Here is a 21,925-nt window from a genome sequence, read left to right as displayed (position 1 = left end):
GGTCTCACCCTGTGACCAACCAGCTACACTGGACAGCCAAGCACAGGGCGTAGAGGCCTTCTCCTGAGGTTGCCTCCAGGCTCTGCCATTCAGAGTCCCAGGGACTGTGTCTGTGGAGGTCCCCTGAAGTCACCATGGCTAATAAGCATCATAGAATTATAGAGTTGGAAGGGACCTCATGGGTTATCTAGTCCAACCCCCTGCACTATGCAGGACACTCACAACCCTTTCGCTCACCAACTGTAACCTGCCATCCCCTTGAACCTTCACAGAATCAGCCTCTCTGTCAGATGGCTCTCCAGCCTGTGTTTAAAAATCTACAAAGATGGAGAACCCACCACCTCCCGAGGAAGCCTGTTCCACTGAGAAACCGCTCTGACTGTCAGGAACTTCTTCCGGATGTAGAGACGGAATTTCTTTTGAGTTAATTTCATCCCATTGGATCTGGTCTGTCCCTCTGGGGCAAGAGAGAACAACTCTGCTCCATCCTCTGTATGCCAGCCTTTTAAATACTTGGAAGATGGTTATCAGATCCTCTCTCAGTTGCCAACTCTCCAGGCTCAACAGACAAAGCTCCCTCAACTTTTCCTTATACGTCTTGGTCTCCAACCCCCTCCCCGTCATTGTTGCCCTCCTCTGGACACGACAGACTCGGGTCAACCACCCAAATTGCAAGTTTTGCAACCAGGAATGGGTTGCAAAACTCTTAACAATGAAACACCTGGGGGGGGGGAACCTTCATCCCACACCAGCACAATCTGGAAACAGGAGCCCATCCCGTGACACTCCAGGTCACCCTCTGAGGGCCCTTCCAGGAGAAGAACAGCTTTCTCCCCCACCAAGGAAGGCTTGCAGCCTGTCCACCCAATGACTGTCCCCAAGCCAGCCGATCAGAGGATCCTGGACATTAAGGGAACAGACGGCTCATGCCTTCCTCTCTCTTCCTCCCGGCCGCTGGGGAAGGAGAGGCCCTGCGGAGAGGCGCTCAAGGCGGCAGCACACCTGCCCTCCCTTTGCCCACCTGGGGCTGGTGGTGGCAGGGAACTACATTGCCCAGAAGGCCTCGCGAGCCCCGGGGAGGCTTCCCTGGCCTGGGAGGGGGCGGGCTGGTGGGTTTGAAATCCGGGCGGAGAAAGAAGTTGGGGGAAGATGGAGCCCAGGCGAGACCCCTGCCCGCCTCCCTCTCCTTCTCCCCGCCGGGAGGGAGGTTTTGCAGGGAAGGTGAGTTGGCATCGCCCAAATCTGATCCTGACCAGGAAAGAGAGGAGGGAGGGGAGTAAAAGGGGGGGGGGGCTTCCCCGGGCAAGATCTGTCTTAGGGGGGGGGGGTCCTTCCTTTCCCTCCCTGCAGGCAGCCTGGGCTGGTTTGACCCACAAGGCTCAGAGGAGCCTTCAGACCCAGCCGGGCTCCTGGGCTGACCTTCCTTGGGGGTCTCCTCTTTTTTTCTGGGGGGGGGGTCTTCTTTTCAGGCTCCAGGGGCTGCTGACCCCCCCCCCAAGAGGCACCTGGAAGAGCAATGTTCAGTCCGGGCTGTTTCTCTCTCCCAGGAGCCTGGTCCTCCAGGAGGTCTCTGAGCTGGAAGCTCAGTGATATCAGGGCTCTCTCAGCCTCCCCTCCCTCACAGGGTGTCTATTGTGGGGAGAGGAAAGGGAAGGCGATTGTAAGCCGCTTTGAGCCTCCTTCAGGTAGAGAAAAGCGGCATATAAGAACCAACTCTTCTTCTTCTTCAGTAATCTCAGGGCTCTCTCAGCCTCCCCTCCCTCACAGGGTGTCTATTGTGGGGAGAGGAAAGGGAAGGCGATTGTAAGCCGCTTTGAGCCTCCTTCAGGTAGAGAAAAGCGGCATATAAGAACCAACTCTTCTTCTTCTTCAGTAATCTCAGGGCTCTCTCAGCCTCCCCCACCTCACAGGGTGTCTATTGTGGGGAGAGGAAAGGGAAGGCGATTGTAAGCCGCTTTGAGCCTCCTTCAGGTAGAGAAAAGCGGCATATAAGAACCAACTCTTCTTCTTCTTCAGTAATCTCAGGGCTCTCTCAGCCTCCCCTCCCTCACAGGGTGTCTATTGTGGGGAGAGGAAAGGGAAGGCGATTGTAAGCCGCTTTGAGCCTCCTTCAGGTAGAGAAAAGCGGCATATAAGAACCAACTCTTCTTCTTCAGTAATCTCAGGGCTCTCTCAGCCTCCCCTCCCTCACAGGGTGTCTATTGTGGGGAGAGGAAAGGGAAGGCGATTGTAAGCCGCTTTGAGCCTCCTTCAGGTAGAGAAAAGCGGCATATAAGAACCAACTCTTCTTCTTCAGTAATCTCAGGGCTCTCTCAGCCTCACCCACCCCACAGGGTGTCTGTTATGGGGAGAGGAAAGGGAAAGCAAATGTAAGCCGCTTTGAGCCTCCTTCGGGTTCCAACTCTTCTTCTTCTCTTCTTCTTAATGGCTCAGGGTCTTGGCGTTTGATGGTAAAACATTGAGGGTAATAGTGGAATTTTGATTTCTATCAGTATCTTAGCTGGGGAGACATAAAGTGTGACGAAATCGTTTTGTGGAAGTGGGTCAGCCCACACAAATCTCCCAGTCAGAGTTTGTTCAGCGGAGTGAGAAAACTGTATAGAAAACCTATTTTCTTCTTATTTCAAATGATGATGATGTGCATCATCTGTTGTAGCAATGCTGACTATGTTCACTTCCATGCTACAAGCCTAGTGCTATCGTTAACAATAACCTTTTCTCTGAGGTAAAAATCTGATCTTCAGATATAGCCTTTCTTTTCCCCTTGTTCACATATAAAGTGGACAATCTGGTTATCGCATGCTTTCGTTTGCATATTCCAGCACAGACGTCGTGAGGGCTTTACATTTTGGGGCAGGTGAACCTGACTCCCTGGATCTCAACCAACCGTCAAAAGCAAACCGCCAAAAGGGGCAGGAGAGGGGGGGAGGGGGGGGGAGAGAAGCGCTCCGAGCGGCACGAGAGCCCGGCAGGCGGAGAGCGCAGGCGCCCCTGGGAGACCCGCCCGGCCTCAGTCGAGGCAGGAACTACATTGCCCAGAAGGCCTTGCGAGGCTTCCCTGGCCTGGGAGGGGGCGGGCTGGGGGGTTTGAAATCCGGGCGGAGAAGGAAGTGGGGGGGGGGGAAGATGGAGCCCAGGCGAGACCCCTGCCCGCCTCCGTCTCCTTCTCCCGGCCGGGAGGGAGGTTTTGCAGGGGAGGTGAGTTGGCATCGCCCAAATCTGGCTTCCCCGTGCAAGATCTGTCTTGGGGGAGGGGGGTCCTTCCTTTCCCTCCCTGCAGGCAGCCTGGGCTGGTTTGACCCACAAGGCTCAGAGGAGCCTTCAGACCCAGCCGGGCTCCTGGGCTGACCTTCCTTGGGGGTCTCCTCTTTTTTTCTGGAGGGGGGAGGTCTTCTTTGCAGGCTCCAGAGGCTGGTGAGCCCCCAGAGAGGCGCCTGGTCTCTCCTACCCTTGGAAGAGTCTTTTCAGTCTGGGCAGTTTTTCTCCCCCAGGAGCCTCGTCCTCCAGGAGGTCTCTGGCCCACAAGCCCCTCTGAAGTTTTCTCCTGCTGCCGGGGGCCGGGGGAAGGGGGGAAGAGCAGGCAGCCAGGGAATGGGGTCTCTTGCCCTCTGCTCGCTCTTTTGAGATCACAATCAGAACACCACCAGATCAGCGCAGAGGTCTCCAGATTACACATCATAAATGTCCTTTCTCTGTGTTTGCCCAGCATCCCCCTCTTTTGCCCGCCCGTGGACAGTCCCTGTGACTCTCGAGCCTTTAGGCTAGGGGTAGTCAAACTGCGGCCCTCCAGATGTCCATGGACTACAATTCCCAGAAGCCCCTGCCAGCATTCGCTCCTGGGAATTGTAGTCCATGGACATCTGGAGGGCCGCAGTTTGACTACCCCTGCTTTAGGCACTACCTCTGGAGAAACCTTTTGTGCAATCTGCTCTCTCCTGGTATCTCAGAAGTGGCCGAGAGAAGCCCAGTTTTGTGCGATTCTCTAAACTTCTGTTTCTTGGAGACGTTCAATCTGTTATAAGAGTCAGAGGCTCAAGGAAGTTCAATCCCTTTTCCTGGCCTCAGGCTGGACACCTTGCCTTCTGTTGAGCAGGCGAATGGCTCCTCCTTCCTTCTTGCAAGCTCAGCCCCAGGATACAACCTTTTCCTCTTTCAGAGACCCCCGGTGTCCTTGGAGGAGGTGGCCGTGTCCTTCACGGGAGAGGAATGGGCTCTGCTGGATCCGGGCCAAAGAAAAGTCTTCTGGGAAGTGTTGGAGGAGAATTATGAGGCCCTGGCCTCTCTGGGTAAGGAAGGCTCTTTCCCCTTTTATGCTGAACGTACAAGAGGAGGGAGTGGGGCAGGTTCCTTTGCCCCTCTTGCGTTTATGGCTATATAAATACACTTCCACACAGTTTCCTCTTTGTTCTTGTGGTATAAATAAGGGTAGGTGCTTGTCAGCCTCTTTGAAACTCCTTTGGGTAGTAAAAAGGCTAAAGGAAGCTAGCTCTGATTCGCCTCTTGAAAGAAACCTCTTATTTCACACTCCCACACGTTGATGTTGTTTTATTCCCATGTGGGTGTCTCTTGCAGGGTACTACATTTCCCAGAAGGACTTGCGAGCACCAGAGACGTCAACCCTGCCTTCTCTGGGATTCCAGGAGGCTGAATGTCCTCCAGTTGGAGGTGGAAATTCATGGGGCAGGCGGTTCCATGGGGCCTCTCTGCTTTCTTGTCTTCCCCGGCTGGAGGGAGAACTTGGCTTTTTCACATCGGCGGGAAAGGTGAGTTTAAGATTCAGCAGCAGCTCCTGGACAAGAAGCGGGCAGGGAGAGGACATATTTCCAACGGGAGTCTGGGAGGAAGAGCCAGCTGGAGGGAGGATCTTGGGAGAGGCTTCTGGGCAGACCTCTGCAGCGGGGGTGGGGGTGTATGATTGTGTTTCCACCCACATGGATGCATTTCCGAAAACCATCCTCCTGTCAGGCCAACCTGGTTTCCTTCTCTGAATAGCAAACCTTTTGATTTTTTTATTGTCCTCAAATATCATTTACCCTCCTAGGGAAACCTTATCTGAAATGGGTCCCCTTGTGCTTCCCCAGACTCCCAAAGAGGTCAGTGGCACATTGAAAGGTGATGGACCCTTCCTCTAATGAGAGAGGCCCTGCCTCTCTCACTCACCCAGCCCCTGGGAGCACTCGCCTGGGGGGGAATAGGCCTTTGCTTTGTGAGGTTAAAACCGGAATTAAAGACACAGAGATTTTAATGATTCACCTTTAAGGAGCTGAATGCAAGCTTCAATATTCCACAGAATGCCACTGCAGACAGAAATGTTTGAAGAAGAAACCTTCTCTTCTAGCACAATTTTTTTCCGATATGGAATGTAGCACATTCGATATGGAATGTAGTATAATGTGAGACATAAGTTTATTCCCCCTCTCCGACATTGAATTGTTCTCACCCAATAGAAGCCCAGTTCTTTGCAATGGTCTGGGTACATAATTTTTCAGAATGTCAGCAGATTATACCTGTCAGAGGCTGAAAGGGAAAGGAATGGAATTTTCCATTTCACCATTTTGACCTGTTGCATTCCTTAATGGGCCAATGGGATTCTGGGTTCTTCCTTGAAAGCTCAGGGGCAAGAATGGATTATGCACTGGGCCATCTTTCCCTCTTTCAGAGATCACGGACGTCCTTAGAGGAGGTATTCGTGACCTTCACAGAGGAGGACTGGGCTCTCCTGGGTGCAGGCCAAAGGAAACTCTACTGGGCTGTCACAGAGGAGATTTTCGAGACGGTGGCCTCTCTGGGTAAGGATCTTTCCCCTTTTTCAGTAATCATAGAAGTTACAATTGCATCTTCCTTTGAGCCTCTTTGCTTTCAGGGCGCACATTCATTTGCCATCAAAAAAACCCCCAGAACTCCTACATTGGGGGACCTTAAGGCCCCCCAGAAAAGAAAACATAAAATACTTTCATGCTGTAAAGAGAAACCTGTTATTCTCGAGGGCTGTTGGGAAGAGATTTAAGACACACACGCAGATATCTGGAGGCAAGGAAATTCTGCTCAGCATCCTTATTCAGCGTTCGTACATAACATGTATCACTGTTTGGCCTTCAGAGCCTGTATCACAGAACATGAGCTTCTTGCATGTAAGCGTAACTATTGTCCTTTGTTTGTCTCCTTGCTTTGCGACAACACCTAACAATTTAACACCTAACAGTTTAAACAGTACACAGCAGGCTCGTGCCACACTCCACTCTTTTGTCTTAATTTGTGAGGGGTGGCAGCCTGTGAAATTCTGGGTCTCAGGGAGCATTGTCTCCGTCCTCCTCCCTGTCTGAGTGACTGTACCCCCTGCTCTGCTGCCACAAGACCGCTGCATGCATACGGTGAGATGGAACAGGCAAGGCTGTCCGTGTCAACAGATTGGGTAGGCTTTGACACCTGCAAAAAAATCCCAAGAAAGGCAAAAAAGCCAAGGCAAACGAATTTAACTATGGCTCCAAATAAACCAGCAGGCAACCAGCTCCACAGGGAAGCCCACCACGTGGGAAGAACATCTTTACGAATTGAGGCAGCCAAAGTACAAAGATTATCCATTTGTTTTTGTACAACAATTGAAATCTCTGAGAGACTGAAACAACACATATTTGCTACAGATTGGCAAACTTGACGATGCAGCAGGAGCAAATAATCAATGACAGCTCGATTGATGAAGTCTAGAAAAGATTCCAGAGCTCTTTGCTGAGTATCAGAGGAAGAGGAGGTGGGTTTCCCTGAAGCAGGAACTTTTTGAAGAGCACAGAGTGCAGCTTCTGAAGCCACATTCAGGGTTGCTTGAGGAAGAACAATTTGCAAGTCAAGCATGACAAATTGCCCCGATCCATAGAGCTGATCAGGTGTATGGGCGCCCCCAGATGCAGCCCCACGAGTAAGACATTCATTACGGTACTCGCTGTCCCACACAACAAACTGTGCAGGTGTCATGAGCATTCTGATGGTCGCTTTCCGGTCTTCAGGAATTAAGGCGTTCTTACGGGCAGTAGCCCCAAACATGCCTTGTATAAAAGGACTCTGAATTCCCCTATCAGCAATAACCATACATAGTTCATGAAGAATTTAATAAGAAAGAGGTTGATATTCAACTACATTTATCCTTGGGTATATCTGTCAGTCTGAATTACAGGGCAGACTGCCAACAATGGTTTCTGGATCGGTTGTTTGAGAAAGTTCTTTCTGAAAAGTCTCCCTGGGGGTAATACGATGAAGAAAACGTGTCCGTGTGTGGAGGAACGGGAGGAGGAGGCGGGAGATTGGGGGAAGGCGGGCGGATAGGCAAAGCAGGCAAGGCAGGATAGAGCTGAAGAGCAACAGGAATGCAGTCTGGACCATCCTTAGGCAGAAGAGAGGCCGAAGAAGAAACAGGACAGATACAATCAACAGCAAAATGACACTGATGCCAGGTGTGGAGAATTTGAACAGAGGCACAAGGTTCTTTAGAAGAAGAAGCAGAGTTGGTTCTTATATGCCAGTGTTTCTGTTTCCCCACAATATCCGGGTGTGAGGTGAAGATTACTGAAGTTTTCTCCAAGCCCCAAGTTCTCATTAAAAGGTCTCCCCTGTGCAAGCACCGGGTCATGTCTGACCCTTGGGGTGACGCCCTCCAGCGTTTTCATGGCAGACTCAATACGGGGTGGTTTGCCAGGGCCTTCCCCAGTCATTACCGTTTACCCCCCAGGCAAGCTGGGTCCTCATTTTACCGACCTCGGAAGGATGGAAGGCTGAGTCCACCTTGAGCCGGCTGCTGGGATTGAACTCCCAGCCTCATGGGCAAAGCTTTCAGACGGCTGCCTTACCACTCTGCGCCACAAGAGGCTCTTAAGTTCTCATTAGGAAAGTTCTATTCACTGCCCAGTTTGTTGACAGGTGTTTGTACCTTTTCATTCTCTTTTGATTTCTATCTCTTTTGCAGTTCCAGATCTCACGGAGACGGTGAGTGAGAAGGAATCAAGAAGGAGGCGGGAGGAAAAAGACGGCGCTCTGCAGGTGGAAAGGAAATCTGGGGATGAAGCGGTATCAGCTGGACCGTGCAACAGGAAGAGGGAAGCCAAAGAGAAGCAGAGGAAGGAGTGGGCTGCTTGTCTGGACAGAAATCAGCCTGAGATCTCAGCCGAAGATGAAACAGGGAGGAGAAAGAGGGCAGGATATCAGAAACGGGTCAGCGGCAAATTCAGTGTTCAAACAGATGAGAATGTTACAAGATGCTGGAAAAGGTATAATTGTTTGCAATGTGGGAAGAGCTTCCATAGGAGAGACACAGTAATTATGCATCAAAGAATTCATTCAGGGGAGAAACCATATAAATGCTTAGCGGGTGGAAAGTGCTTTTCTCAGAAAGCCAGCCTAAATTCACTTCAAAAGGTTCATACAGGGGAGAAGCCATATAAATGCTTGGAGTGTGGAAAGTGCTTTTCTCAGAAAGCCAGGCTAAATTCACATCAAAAGATTCATACAGGGGAGAAGCCATATAAGTGCTTGGAGTGTGGAAAGTGCTTTACTTTCAAGGGCATCCTAACTGAACATGTGAAGATTCATACGGGGGAGAAGCCATTTAAATGCTTGGAATGTGGAAAGTGCTTTTCTCATAAAAGAAACCTAAATTTGCACAAAAAGATTCATACTGGGGAAAGGCCATATAAATGCTTAGCGTGCGGAAAGTGCTTTACTTCGAAAAGCTATCAAAATTTACATCAAAAGATTCATACAGGGGAGAGGCCATTTAAATGCTTGGAGTGTGGAAAGTGCTTATCTTTAAAAAGCCATCTTAATTTACATCAAAAGATTCATACAGGAGAGAGGCCATATAAATGCTTGGAGTGTGGAACATGTTTTACTTTCAAGAGCAACCTAACGCAACATGTGAAGATTCATACGGGGGAGAGGCCATATAAATGCTTGGAGTGTGGAAAGTGCTTTTCTCAGAAATGCAGTCTAAATTCACATCAAAAGATTCATACAGGGGAGAGGCCATATAAATGCTTGGAGTGTGGAATGTGTTTTACTTTCAGGAGCAACCTAACTCAACATGTGAAGATTCATATGGGGGAGAAGCCATATAAATGCTTTGAGTGTGGAAAGTGCTTCTTTCAGAGTAGCAGCCTAACTGCACATCAAAGAATTCATAGAATCAAGGAGAGTATAGAATTCAGTGACTAGGTTGCTAAACATCCTGAGGCTGAGCATGTGCCAGCAGAACCCTGTCCCTGTGGGCTGCTGTAGTCGAGCGATGAACGGATAGGAGGCCTGTCTGCAGGGGTATTCCTGGAGGGCCTAAAAGAAGCTGTAGGCCAGCCTCTACTGAAAAAAAAAAACGTATCCATGGGACTCTGCCAACTACCATCCAGTTTCTCTTTCCATTTGTGGGGAAGGCAGTTGAAAGGGCAGCCACGGACCAACTCCAAGCATACCCAGAGGCATCTTCGGTCTTTGACCCATTCCAGCCAGGTTTCCATCTTGGGCATGGGGTGGAGAGGGTTTTGGTCACCCTGATAGATGACCACTGGAGACAGCTGGGTCGGAGCTGAAGGGCATCGACTTCATGGCAGCATTCAGTGTGTTAGATGGTGAGCTCCTTATTCATTCTGGAATATGTGGGTTAGACCCACATGGCTGATCTTCTTTCTAAAGGGCCACGGGCAGAGGGTTGCACTGGGAGATTACAATTGTAGAGATGTGCAGGGCACGGTTCTCCCACTTTATTTAGAAGAAGGAGATGATGTGGTTCTTCTATGCTGCTTTTCCCTACCCGAAGGAGTCTCAAAGTGGCTTACATTCGCCTTCCCTTTCCTCTCCCCACAACAGACACCCTGTGAGGTGGGTGAGGCTGAGAGAGCCCTGAGATTACTGCTCTGTCAGAACAGCTGCATCCTGGCCCCCAATTGGTGGAACGAGCTCCCGGAGGAGATCAGAGCCCTAGTGGAGCTTAAACAGTTCCGTAGGGCCTGCCAAAGGGAGCTCTTCCGCCAGGGTTTTTGTTGAGGTCGACCTGAATTCAGTCACTTCCCATTGTCCCTGAGCCTCGGGGGGGGGGGATATAAATATAATAAATAATAATCAAAATGGAGCTCTTTCGCCAAGGATTTGGTTGGAGCCAATGAACTCCTAGGATTCCCAACTGGGAGCTCCAGGGAAGGTCTACAAACTTTGCCCTCCGACCTTAATGGCTCGGTGTCTTGGCGTTTGAGGGTAAAACATTGAGGGTAATAGTGGAATTTTGATTTCATTATCTTAGCTGGGGAGAAATAAAATATGACGAAGTCTTTTTGTGGAAGTGGGTCAACCCACACAAATCTCCCAGTCAGAGTTTGTTCAGCGGAGTGAGAAATCTGTATAGAAAAGCTATTTTCTTCTTATAAATGTTACGGTACATCATCTTCTGTAGTAATACTGAATATATTCATTTGCATACTAGAGAACAGCCTAATACCATCTTTAACGATAACCTTTTCTCTGCGGTAAAAATCTGATCTTCAGATATACTCTTTCTTTTCCCCTTGTTCACATATAAAGTGGGCAATCTGGTTATCGCATGGTTTCGTTTGCATATTCCAGCACAGACGTCGTGAGGGTTTTAAATTTTTTGGGCAGGTGAACCTGAACGTGAACAGGGAGAGCCCCAGGCCAGCCTCTCAGACTCCCTGAATCTCAACCAACCATCAAAAGCAAACCGCGCTAAGGGGCACTCCCATCATGCATCACTCCAACCCCGGAGAGTGTGGGCAAGGGTGCAAGGCTAGAATCCCAACAGGGAGGGTGGGGAAACCACAGGGTGCCATGGGTTGTGGCGGGGAATGTGGGGGGTGTGGGCCGCCCTCGCAGCCCCTGCCCTTCTTTCTGGCCCACGTGAGCCAGAGCCGCCATCATAGTAGCAAAGGCAGAAGGAGAACACCAAAGGAGGGTGAGGGTGGTGATGTCACTTCCGGTGACATGTCACGTCTGGAGGGTATGGCCAGCTGACCTCAATTTCAGGGGTCCTCGATGCCTGGAAATCTATTTCAGGGGCTCCTCCGTAGATGAAAGGCTGGTCTAGAACATCACCTTGGTTTCCCTTAATGTGGGTAACCCCCCCCCCCAAAAAGAAAGGAAACCGAAATTGAAAATGTAAGCCTGAAATTAGGACTTCACCGAAGTCCTGTAGACCAGGAGTAGTCAACCTGTGGTCCTCCAGATGTTCATGTACTGCAATTCCCATGAGCCCCTGTCAGCAAACACTGGCAGGGGCTCATGGGAATTGCAGTCCATGAACATCTGGAGCAAATGCTGGCAGGGGCTCATGGGAATTGCAGTCCATGGACATCTGGAGGACCACAGGTTGACTACCCCCCCCCCCCGCTGTAGACCAACAGGGTCCATCAGCTGATTTGACGGCTTTAATATGATGTTTCAATGCTGATCCTGTTTTACTGTTCCTGAGTGGACTCTTGTGACACTGGGATGCTGGAAACCGCCCTGGGTGATAATAAAAGGAGGGGAAGAGCCGTAGAAATGCCTGGAGTGTGGAAAGTGCCCCTCTTGGAATCGCCCCAAACTCGGCCTCAATCTTTGGAGAGCTGAAAGTGTTTTTCTCCGAATGGATTCGCCCAGCACAAGAGGTGCCTCCTAGATCAGGGGTAGTCAACCTGTGGTCCTCCAGATGCTCATGGACTACAGTTCCCATGAGCCCCTGCCAACTGGCAGGGGCTCATGGGAACTGTAGTCCATGAGCATCTGGAGGACCACAGGTTGACTACCCCTGTCTGGATCCTGGGGGCTGGAAGTGACTTTCTGCAGGGGCCGCCTTCGGGGAGGGGGGGAGAGAAGCGCTCCGAGCGGCACGAGAGCCCAGCAGGCGGAGAGCGCAGGCGCCCCTGGGAGAGCCGCCCGGCCTCAGTCGAGGCAGGAACTACATTGCCCAGAAGGCCTTGCGAGGCTTCCCTGGCCTGGGAGGGGGCGGGCTGGTGGGTTTGAAATCCGGGCGGAGAAGGAAGTTGGGGGGGGGGGGGAGAGATGGAGCCCAGCCGAGACCCCTGCCCGCCTCCGTCTCCTTCTCCCGGCCGGGAGGGAGGCTTTGCAGGGGAGGTGAGTTGGCATCGCCCAAATCTGGTCCTGGGCAGGAAAGAGAGGAGGGGGGAAGTTAAAGGGAGGGGGGGCTTCCCGGGGCAAGATCTACCTTGGGGGGGGGTCCTTCCTTTCCCTCCCTGCAGGCAGCCTGGGCTGGTTTGACCCGCAAGGCTCAGCGGGGCCTTCAGACCCAGCCGGGCTCCTGGGCTGACCTTCCTTGGGGGTCTCCTCTTTTTTTCTGGGGGGGGTCTTCTTTGCAGGCTCCAGGGGCTGCTGAGCCCCCACCCACCCCCAGGCGCCTGGTCTCTCCTGTCCCTGCAAGAGCAATATTGAGCCTGGTCTGTTCCTCTCTCCCAGGAGCCTCATCCTCCAGGAGGTCTCTGAGCTGGAAGCCCCTCTGGACGGGTCTCTTGCCCTCGGCACTTTTGAGGTCGCAAGAAGAAGGCAGGCAGATAAGCGCAGAGGTCTCCAGATTACACATCTTAAATGTCCTTTCTCTGTGTTTGCCCAGCATCCCCCTCTTTTGCCCGCCCGTGGACAGTTCCTGTGACCCTCGAGCCTTTAGGCCAGGGGTAGTCAAACTGTGGCCCTCCAGATGTCCATGGACTACAATTCCCAGAAGCCCCTGCCAGCATTCGCTCCTGGGAATTGTAGTCCATGGACATCTGGAGGGCCGCAGTTTGACTACCCCTGCATCTGTAGATTGGTTCGTTCTAACTTGGATGGTCAGGAACAGGGATGGGTGATCCACGGGGCCACGTTTTCCTCTTTCAGAGACCCCCGGTGTCCTTGGAGGAGGTGGCCGTGTCCTTCACGGGAGAGGAATGGGCTCTGCTGGATCCGGGCCAAAGAAAAGTCTTCTGGGAAGTGTTGGAGGAGAATTATGAGGCCCTGGCCTCTCTGGGTAAGGAAGGCTCTTTCCCCTTTTATGCTGAACGTACAAGAGGAGGGAGTGGGGCAGGTTCCTTTGCCCCTCATGCATTTATGGCTATATAAATACACTTCCACACAGTTTCCTCTTTGTTCTTGTGGTATAAATAAGGGTAGGTGCTTGTCAGCCTCTTTGAAACTCCTTTGGGTAGTAAAAAGGCTAAAGGAAGCTAGCTCTGATTCGCCTCTTGAAAGAAACCTCTTATTTCACACTCCCACACGTTGATGTTGTTTTATTCCCATGTGGGTGTCTCTTGCAGGGTACTACATTTCCCAGAAGGACTTGCGAGCACCAGAGACGTCAACCCTGCCTTCTCTGGGATTCCAGGAGGCTGAATGTCCTCCAGTTGGAGGTGGAAATTCATGGGGCAGGCGGTTCCATGGGGCCTCTCTTCTTTCTTGTCTTCCCCGGCTGGAGGGAGAACTTGGCTTTTTCACATCGGCAGGAAGGGTGAGTTTAGGATTCAGCAGCAGCTCCTGGACAAGAAGCGGGCAGGGAGACGAAATATTTCCGAATGGGAGTTTGGGAGGAAGAGCCAACCGGAGGGAGGATGATCCTGAGCATGGGGACCAAGCACTATGAGGGACTCCTGAGAGGCCTGGGAATGTTCCACCTGCAGGAGGGGAGGGTGAGAGGGGCAGGATGGCTCTCTTGAAGTATTGCTCTCTTGAAGATGGCTCTCTGAGAGCCAGTTTGGTGTGGTTAGGAGTGCGGACTTCTAATCTGGCATGCCAGGTTTGATTCTGCGCTCCCCCACATGCAGCCAGCTGGTTGACCTTGGGCTCACCACGACACTGATAAAACTGTTCTGACCGGGCAGTGATATCAGGGCTCTCTCAGCCTCACCCACCCCACAGGGTGTCTGTTGTGGAGAGAGGAAAGGGAAGGCGATTGGAAGCCGCTTTGAGTCTCCTTCGGGTAGGGAAAAGCGGCATATAAGAACCAACTCTTCTTCTTCTATTTAAAAGGTGGTCACCACTAGGTGGAGGCCAGAGAGTGCTTCTTGTTGGCAACAGACGACAGGACCTGCAGGAGTGGGTTTAAAGAATGGGTTTAAAATTTGACAGAGTAGTTCAGCAGAGGAATGGATAGGCCAAGGAAGTGGTGAACTCTCCCTTACTGGTGGTCTTTAAGCTGCGGTTGGACAGATAGGGTTGGACTAGATGGCCTGTATGGCTCTGTCTGACTCTATGGTTCTATCCCAGAGTGCTTTTTGTGTTTTAGACGGACGCCAGGTCTGATCCCAGACTGTTCATCATCTGCCCTTACTGCACCCCCCCCCGCCACAGTTTGCTGTATTTTGCTCGTACAGTGGAAGTATCTGAAACGCCTACTGTCGCTTTGTCTACAGCAGAGGTTCTCCCCCTGCGGGGAAATAGGCCTTCACTTTGTGAGGTTAAAACCAGAATTAAAGCCACAGAGATTTCAGTGATCTCCCTTTACAGAGCTGGATGCAAGCTTCAATATTCCACAGAATGCCTCTTCAGACAAAAATGTTTGAAGAAGAAACCTTCTCTCATAGCACAATTTTTGGGTATTTCTGGACTTTGATATGCAAGGTAGTATAGTATGAGTCATACGTTTATTCCCCCCCTCAAAGACACGCATTGAATATATGTCAGCGAATAGAAGCCCAGTTCTTTGCAATGGTCTGGGTACATAATTTTTCAGAATTTCAGCAGATTATACCTGTTGGAGGCTGAAAGGGAAAGGAATGGAATTTTCCATTTCACCTTTTTGACCTGTTGCATTCCTTAATGGGCCAATGGGATTCTGGGTTCTTCCTTGAAAGCTCAGGGGCAAGAAGGGATTATGCACTGGGCCATCTTTCCCTCTTTCAGAGATCCCGGACGTCCTTAGAGGAGGTATTCGTGACCTTCACGGAGGAGGACTGGGCTCTCCTGGGTGCAGGCCAAAGGAAACTCTACTGGACTGTCACAGAGGAGATTTTCGAGACGGTGGCCTCTCTGGGTAAGGATCTTCCCCCTTTTTCAGTGATCGTAGTTTCATAGAATGATAGAGTTGGAAGGGACCTCCTGGGTCATCTAGTCCAACCCCCTGCACTATGCAGGACACTCGCAACCCTCTCGCTCAACCACTGTCACCTGCCACCCCCTTGAACCTTCACAAAGTCACCCTCTCTGTCAGATGGCTATCCAGCCTTTGTTTAAAAAATTATAAATATGGAGAACCCACCACCTCGCGAGGAAGCCTGTTCCACTGAGAAACCGCTCTAAATGTCAGGCACTTCTTCCGGAGGTTTAGACGAAATTTCCTTTAGATTAATTTCATCCCATTGGTTCTGGTCCATCCCTCTGGGGCAAGAGAGAGATCTTCTCCATCCTCTATATGGCAGCCTTTTAAATACTTGAAGATGGCTATCAGATCCCCTCTCAGTCGTCTCCTCTGAGCAGATCAAGCTTCCCCAACCTTTCCTCCTACGTCTCGGTCTCCAAACCCCTCCCCATCTTTGTTGACCTCCTCTGGTCACCCTCTAGTTTGTCTATATCCCTTTCCAACTGTTGTGGCCAAAACTGAACACCAGTTTTAGAAATCACAGCTCTCTGTTCCAGCTGCTCAAGGACTATTTGATGATTTGTTCTAAAATTTTGCCAGCTACAGATGTCAAACTGACAGGTCAATAGTTACCCGGATCCTCTTTTTCCCCACAATATCCGGGTGTGAGGTGAAGATTACTGAAGTTTTCTCCAAGCCCATAGTCTCATTGGGAAATTTCTATTCACTGCTCAGTTTGTGAAGAAGTATATTTTCATTCTCTTTTGATTCTATCTCTTTTGCAGTTCCGGATGTGACGGAGAAGGAATCAAGAAAAAGACAAGACGAAAAAGACAGCGCTCTGCAGGTGGAAGGGAAATTTGAGGATAAAGTGGTATCAGTTGGACAGCGCAGGAGGAAAAGGGAAGCCAAAGAGAAGCAGAGGAAGGAGTGGGCTGCTTGTCAGGACAGAAATCAGCCTGAGGTCTCAGCCGAAGATAAAACAAGGAGGAGAAAGAGGGCAGGATATCAGAAACAGGTCAGCGGCAAATTCAGTGTTCAAACAGATGAGAATGTTACAAGAGGCTGGAAAAGATATAATTGCTTGCAGTGTGGGAAGAGCTTCCATAGGAGAGAGACACAAATGATGCATCAAAGAATTCATACAGGAGAGAAGCCGTATAAATGCTGCGATTGTGGAAAGTGCTTTACTAGGCGAAGCTGCTTAATTGTGCATCAAAAAGTTCACACAGGGGAGAAACCATATAGGTGCTTCAAGTGTGGGAAGTGCTTTTCTCAGGCTTCGAATTTAAGTTATCATCTGAAAGTTCACACAGGGGAGAAGCCATATAAATGCTTGGAGTGCGGAATGTGTTTTATTCAGAAAGGCAGCCTAACTCAACATGTGATGATTCATACAGGGGAGCGGCCATATAAATGTTTGGATTGTGGAAGGTGCTTTTGTAATAATAGCCTCCTAAGTGCGCATCAAAAGATTCATACAGGGGAGAGGCCATATAACTGCTTGCAATGTGGAAAGTGCTTCTCTCGGAAAGGCGGCCTAACTTCCCATCAAAAGATTCACAGAGAGGAGAAGCCATATAAATGCTTGGAGTGTGGAAAGTGCTTCTCTTGGTATCATCGCTTAACTTCCCATCAAAAGATTCATACAGGTGAGAAACCATATAAATGCTTGGAGTGTGGAAAGTGCTTCTCTTGGAATCATCGCTTAACTTCCCATCAAAAGATTCACATAGAGGAGAAGCCATATACATGCTTGGAGTGTGGAAAGTGTTTTACTCAGAAAATCAGGCTAACTCAACATGTGAAGATTCATACTGGGGAGAAGCCATATAAATGTTTGGAGTGTGGAAAATGCTTCACGAAGAATAGCGGTCTAACTTCCCATCAAAAGATTCACAGAGAGGAGAAGCCATATAAATGCTCGGAGTGCGGAAAGTGCTTCTCTTGGAACAGTGATTTAACTAAACATAAAAAAGTTCACACAGGAGAGAAACCATATGTATGCTTGCAGTGTGGAAAATGCTTCTCTTGGAATAGTAGCATAACTGTGCATCAAAAGATTCACACAGGGGAAAAGCCATATAAATGCTTGGAGTGTGGAAAGTGCTTCACCCGGAATAGTGGCCTAAATTCACATCAAAAGATTCACATAGAGGAGAAGCCATATAAATGCTTGGAGTGTGGAAAGTGCTTCTGTTGGAATAGTGATTTAACTAAACATAAAAAGGTTCATTCACAGGAGAAGCCATATAAATGTTTGTTGTGTGGAAAGTGCTTTACTCAGAAAAGCAGCCTAAATTCACATCAAAAGATTCACACAGGGGAAAAGCCGTATAAATGCTTGGAGTGTGGAAAGTGCTTCACCCAGAATAACGGCCTATATTCCCATCGAAAGATTCATACAAGGGAGAGGCCATATAAATGCTTGGAGTGTGGAAAGTGTTTCTCTTGGAAAAGTGATTTAACTCAACATAAAAAGGTTCACACAGGGGAGAAGCCATATAAATGCTTGGAGTGTGGAAAGTGCTTCACCCAGAATAGCGGCCTAACTTCCCATAAAAAGTTTCATACAGGGGAGAAGCCATATAAATGCTTGGACTGTGGAAAGTGCTTCTCTCGCAATAGTGATTTAACTAAACATAAAAACATACACACATTGGAGAAGCCATATAAATGCTTGGACTGTGGAAAGTGCTTCTCACAGAAAACCCATTTAACTTGCCATCAAAATATTCACACAGGGGAGAAGCCATATAAATGCTTGGAGTGTGGAAACTGCTTCACCCGGAAGAGTGGCTTAAATTCACATCAAAAGATGCACACAGGGGAGAAGCCCTTTAAATGCTTGGAGTGTGGAAAGTGCTTCACCTGGAAGAGTGGCCTAAATTTACATCAAAAGATTCACAGAGAGGAGAAGCCATATAAATTCTTGGCATTGGAAAACGGTTTTGTCAGAATGCAGACCTAAGTGCACATCAAAAGGTTCATATAGGGGACAACCAATATAAATGTTTTGTGGAAAATGCTTCTCTCAGAGTAGCAGCCTAATGCTTCCCCTTGGCAGCTCAGGTCCCAAAGGTACCTCACCTGTCATTACTCCATCCTTGCCAGACAAGGTTACTACCACCATACCTGATCCCGGAACACCTGGCCACAGGGATCCATGCAGTGGTCACCTCCAGGCTAGACTTCTGTAACTCTCTCTACGTCGGCCTGCTGTAAACCTTGAACCGAAAATCCAGAATGCAGCATCAGGAGTCCTAACGAGAACACCTTGAAGGGCTCCAACCCAGCCAGCCTTGAGGCAACTCTGGATGAAGTTTGAGGGGCTGGTTTTTACCTTTAAGGCCATGTGCAGTCAGGGACTAGCGTATCCAAGGGGATGTGTGACTGACCACCCTGCCTGAAGAGAATTGTGCTCTGCCAGATCGAAGAGGCTGGTGATCCCTGGCCTGTGCTCCTTTTGGAAAGTGCTCCTTTTGGAATTGCTCCCTAAGCCTCAGTCTTTGGCGAGCTGAAAGTGCTCTTCTCTGAATGGCCACCTCTCAATTCAAGGATTCTCCCAGCAGAGACGCCTTCTAAATACTTGGAAATAAAAAACTCCGGCCAATTTGTTGATTCTCCTTGTTTTTATTTCACAGAATCACAGGATCATAGAGTTGGAAGGGGCCACACAGGCCATCTAGTCCAACCCCCTGCTCAATGCAGGATCAGACCAAAGCATCCTAAAGCATCCAAGAAAAGTGTGTATCCAGCCTTTGCTTGAAGACTGCCAGTGAGGGGGAGCTCACCACCTCCTTAGGCAGCCTATTCCACTGCTGAACTACTCTGACTGTGAAAAAATTTTTTCCTGGTATCTAGCCTATATCGTTGTACTCATAGTTTAAACCCATTACTGCGTGTCCTTTCCTCTGCAGCCAATGGGAACAGCATCCTGCCCTCCTCCAAGTGACAACCTTTCAAATACTTAAAGAGGGCTATCATGTCCCCTCTCAACCTCCTTTTCTCCAGGCTGGACATTCCCAAGTCCCTCAACCTATCTTCATAGGGCTTGGTCCCTTGGCCCCAGATCATCTTCGTCGCTCTCCTCTGTACCCCTTCAATTTTATCTACGTCCTTCTTGAAGTGAGGCCTCCAGAACTGCACACAGTCAATTTATATTTTGTTGTTCTTTATATTTATATAAAGAACAATTTATATTTTGTTGTTCTTTTAAATGTTCACAACTTGAGATTCCGTTATAGGTAGATTCTTTCAAATAAGATAAAGTTCAAACCAAACAAAAGTCTCCAAAACGTGTTCTGGATAAATTATATATTTCTATTTCCCCTTTTCAATTTCATTCTTCTTCAGTGGTATTATCTGTAAAACGATATTACAACCTCTTAGTATTTGATGCATACTTAATGCTCATTTCAAATAATGAAATTTCCACCTGCTTCAAATATAAAGTTCCTCTAATCCTTTCAACTATTTCTACAAGAGAAAAATAAAATATATAAAGATGAGGTGATTCCTATAAACTGACCATAACTAATTTTTATACTCCGACATGAATAGTTTAAATCTTATCATATTTATTGTCCTGACTGGCTGAAACCTACTGGGAGGTTTTCTATCAGCTCATAGGGTTTGAAAACCCCAAGAGATCTCTTTACAGACTCACATTTAACCTGAATGTAAATGAACAGGTGAAACTCTGACTCATCAAATTAAGGTAACATTTACAAGTGACATGACAAGTCCCAGGTGTTGTTGAGACGGTTCAAATTAAAAATGTATGTGTATTCTGTTGCTAATGAGAGGTCTTTCTATTCCAATAAAATAGATCCTCGGGATCGTGTCCATTCCCCGCAAAGTGACTCTGTATTGGATGTCCTTTATTTTCATCTTGAGTCGGGACAAATGTTCCAAAATGCGTACTTTAAGGGGTCTCGTCATCAGTCTAACATACATGAAATGACAGGGACATAAAATCATGTACATTACGCACGTGATGGCACAGTTTATGAAACCTTTCAAACCAAACCTTATGAAACCTTTCAAACCAATCGTATCTATTTATAAGATAAAATAACTACCTTGCTGGTTCATGCAGGGGAGAGGCCCTATAAATGCTTGAAGTGTGGGAAGTACTTTCTTCAGAAAGGCAGCCGAAATTCACATCGGAAGATTCACACAGGGGAGAAGCTAAATAAATGCTCCGAGTGTGGAAAGTGCTTTTTTCAGAAATCCCGCCTAACTACACATAAATGGATTCACAGAGGGGAGAAGCCATGTAAATGCTTTGTGTGTGGAAAGTGCTTCAGAGTAGCAGCCTAACTGCACATCAAAGAATTCATAGAATCAAAGAGCATAGAATTCAGTGACTAGGTTGCTCAACGTGGTGAGGCTGAGCACTTGGCCATCGGACCCCGGTCCCTCTTGGCTGCTCAAGTTGAGCACAAGATAGGACCTGGCATCCTGTTTGGCATCCTGGATTATGAGTCCCTTGCTCACTGCCTCACCCAGATTGGAATACAGGGGACAGCCCTTCAGTGACATGATTCATACAGGAGAGAAGCTATATGAATACTTGGAGTGTGGAAAGTGCTTCTCACATAATTCAAGTCTAAGTGCACATCAGAAGGTTCATACAGGTGAGAAACCATATAAATGCTTGGAGTGTGGAAAGTGCTTCTCACATAATTCAAGTCTAAGTGCACATCAGAAGGTTCATACAGGTGAGAAACCATATAAATGCTTGGAGTGTGGAAAGTGCTTCTCACATAATTCAAATCTAAGTGCACATCCCCTTTTCACGCATTCCTATAAATAAAATTACTGGCCTGAGAGGTAGACGCAACACTCTGCACATGTGTCTAAAAGGGTTAATGGGTTAATGAAGAAGATTAGCACAATTTACAAAATGTGTCTGTGAGCATTTAAGAAACACCCTGTCCAGTCTTGCTGACTTTTAAACTGTCTTGAGACACAAGATGAAGTTGAACTGTTGACCTCCCTAAAACACACATGGACTTTTAAAACTTCTGCTTTTAAGGAACATCTGTGTCGGCCTGCTTGCCGTTTTTGAGTTTATTTCTAGCACGTTGCAGTAGAAAGCAAAGAAACTCGATCGTCTAACGTTTTAGCCACTAGGCCACGTTGCCTGATCTGAGGGTCTGGTTTCCAGCCAAGCAAGCCAGCCTTCCTTAATTACAGGAGTCACAGGGATCTCACCCTCCCTATGGGTGCTGCAAGAGGCTTTCCATTCTCTTCCGGTCAAAAGTGACTCTCAGAAGTCACGTCCTCATTGTCACCACAAGCCAAGTGAATTCCTCTCATTTCTGTTCTTCTCAAGCTGAACAGCTGTACACAACAGCGGCAATTCGTAGTATGACCAGCCATGGATCCAATAGGAAAAATGATCCCACAAATTCTAAAAGCCTAGCTGCTTCCATAGTGCTTCTCTCAGTAATTTTTGCCAGCCAAGTCGGTAGGAATCCCAAGAGGGAGAGTAAAAATCTGACTGGGTTATAGTTTTAGGCCGAGGACCCAAAAAGACTCTCCGAGTACGGCAGGGGTGGCCAAACTGTGGCTCTCCAGATGTGCATGGACTACAATTCCCATGAGTGCATGGCAGGGGCTCATGGGAACTGTAGTCCATGCACATCAGGAGAATTGTAGTCCCTGGACATCTGGAGAGCTGCAGTTTGACTACCCCTGGTGTAGAATATGGCTCTACCATGATGTTTTACACATTTAAAAATATATTAAAATTCAGGAAACCCTTCCAGGGTCATCAAGAAAAGCCCTGATGGAATGCATGATGGTCTTTGAACCATATTCATAAACCTTTCATTTCTGTACATCTAGATGTCTGTTTACTTTCTTTGAGATTCCTTATTTAAGTGA

General features: G+C 48.6%; 1 protein-coding gene across 1 annotated transcript; it reads left to right on the top strand.

Annotated features, from left to right (window-relative positions):
- Nucleotides 1–3,102: 3,102 nt before the first annotated feature.
- Nucleotides 3,103–20,864, top strand: LOC143834139 (uncharacterized). Its single transcript, XM_077330744.1, has 7 exons — nt 3,103–3,198; nt 4,157–4,286; nt 4,573–4,763; nt 5,660–5,789; nt 7,955–9,133; nt 16,144–17,929; nt 20,576–20,864. The coding sequence occupies exons 1-7, from the start codon at nt 3,127–3,129 to the stop codon at nt 20,847–20,849; spliced, it is 3,762 nt and encodes a 1,253-aa protein (XP_077186859.1). The 5' UTR covers nt 3,103–3,126; the 3' UTR covers nt 20,850–20,864.
- Nucleotides 20,865–21,925: the final 1,061 nt, after the last annotated feature.

This window comes from Paroedura picta, chromosome 3 (genome assembly GCF_049243985.1).
Source record: "Paroedura picta isolate Pp20150507F chromosome 3, Ppicta_v3.0, whole genome shotgun sequence".
NCBI classification, from domain to species: domain Eukaryota; kingdom Metazoa; phylum Chordata; class Lepidosauria; order Squamata; family Gekkonidae; genus Paroedura; species Paroedura picta.
This window is presented reverse-complemented; position numbering and strand designations above follow the sequence as displayed.

Excerpts from the sequence above, each read along its gene's own strand:
- LOC143834139 (XM_077330744.1), top strand. The coding sequence starts at position 3,127 with ATGGAGCCCAGGCGAGACCCCTGCCCGCCTCCGTCTCCTTCTCCCGGC. Across the intron at positions 4,287-4,572 it reads TGAGGCCCTGGCCTCTCTGG|GGTACTACATTTCCCAGAAG; the intron begins GTAAGGAAGGCT and ends TGTCTCTTGCAG. Across the intron at positions 17,930-20,575 it reads GGCCTAAATTTACATCAAAA|GATTCATACAGGAGAGAAGC; the intron begins GATTCACAGAGA and ends CTTCAGTGACAT.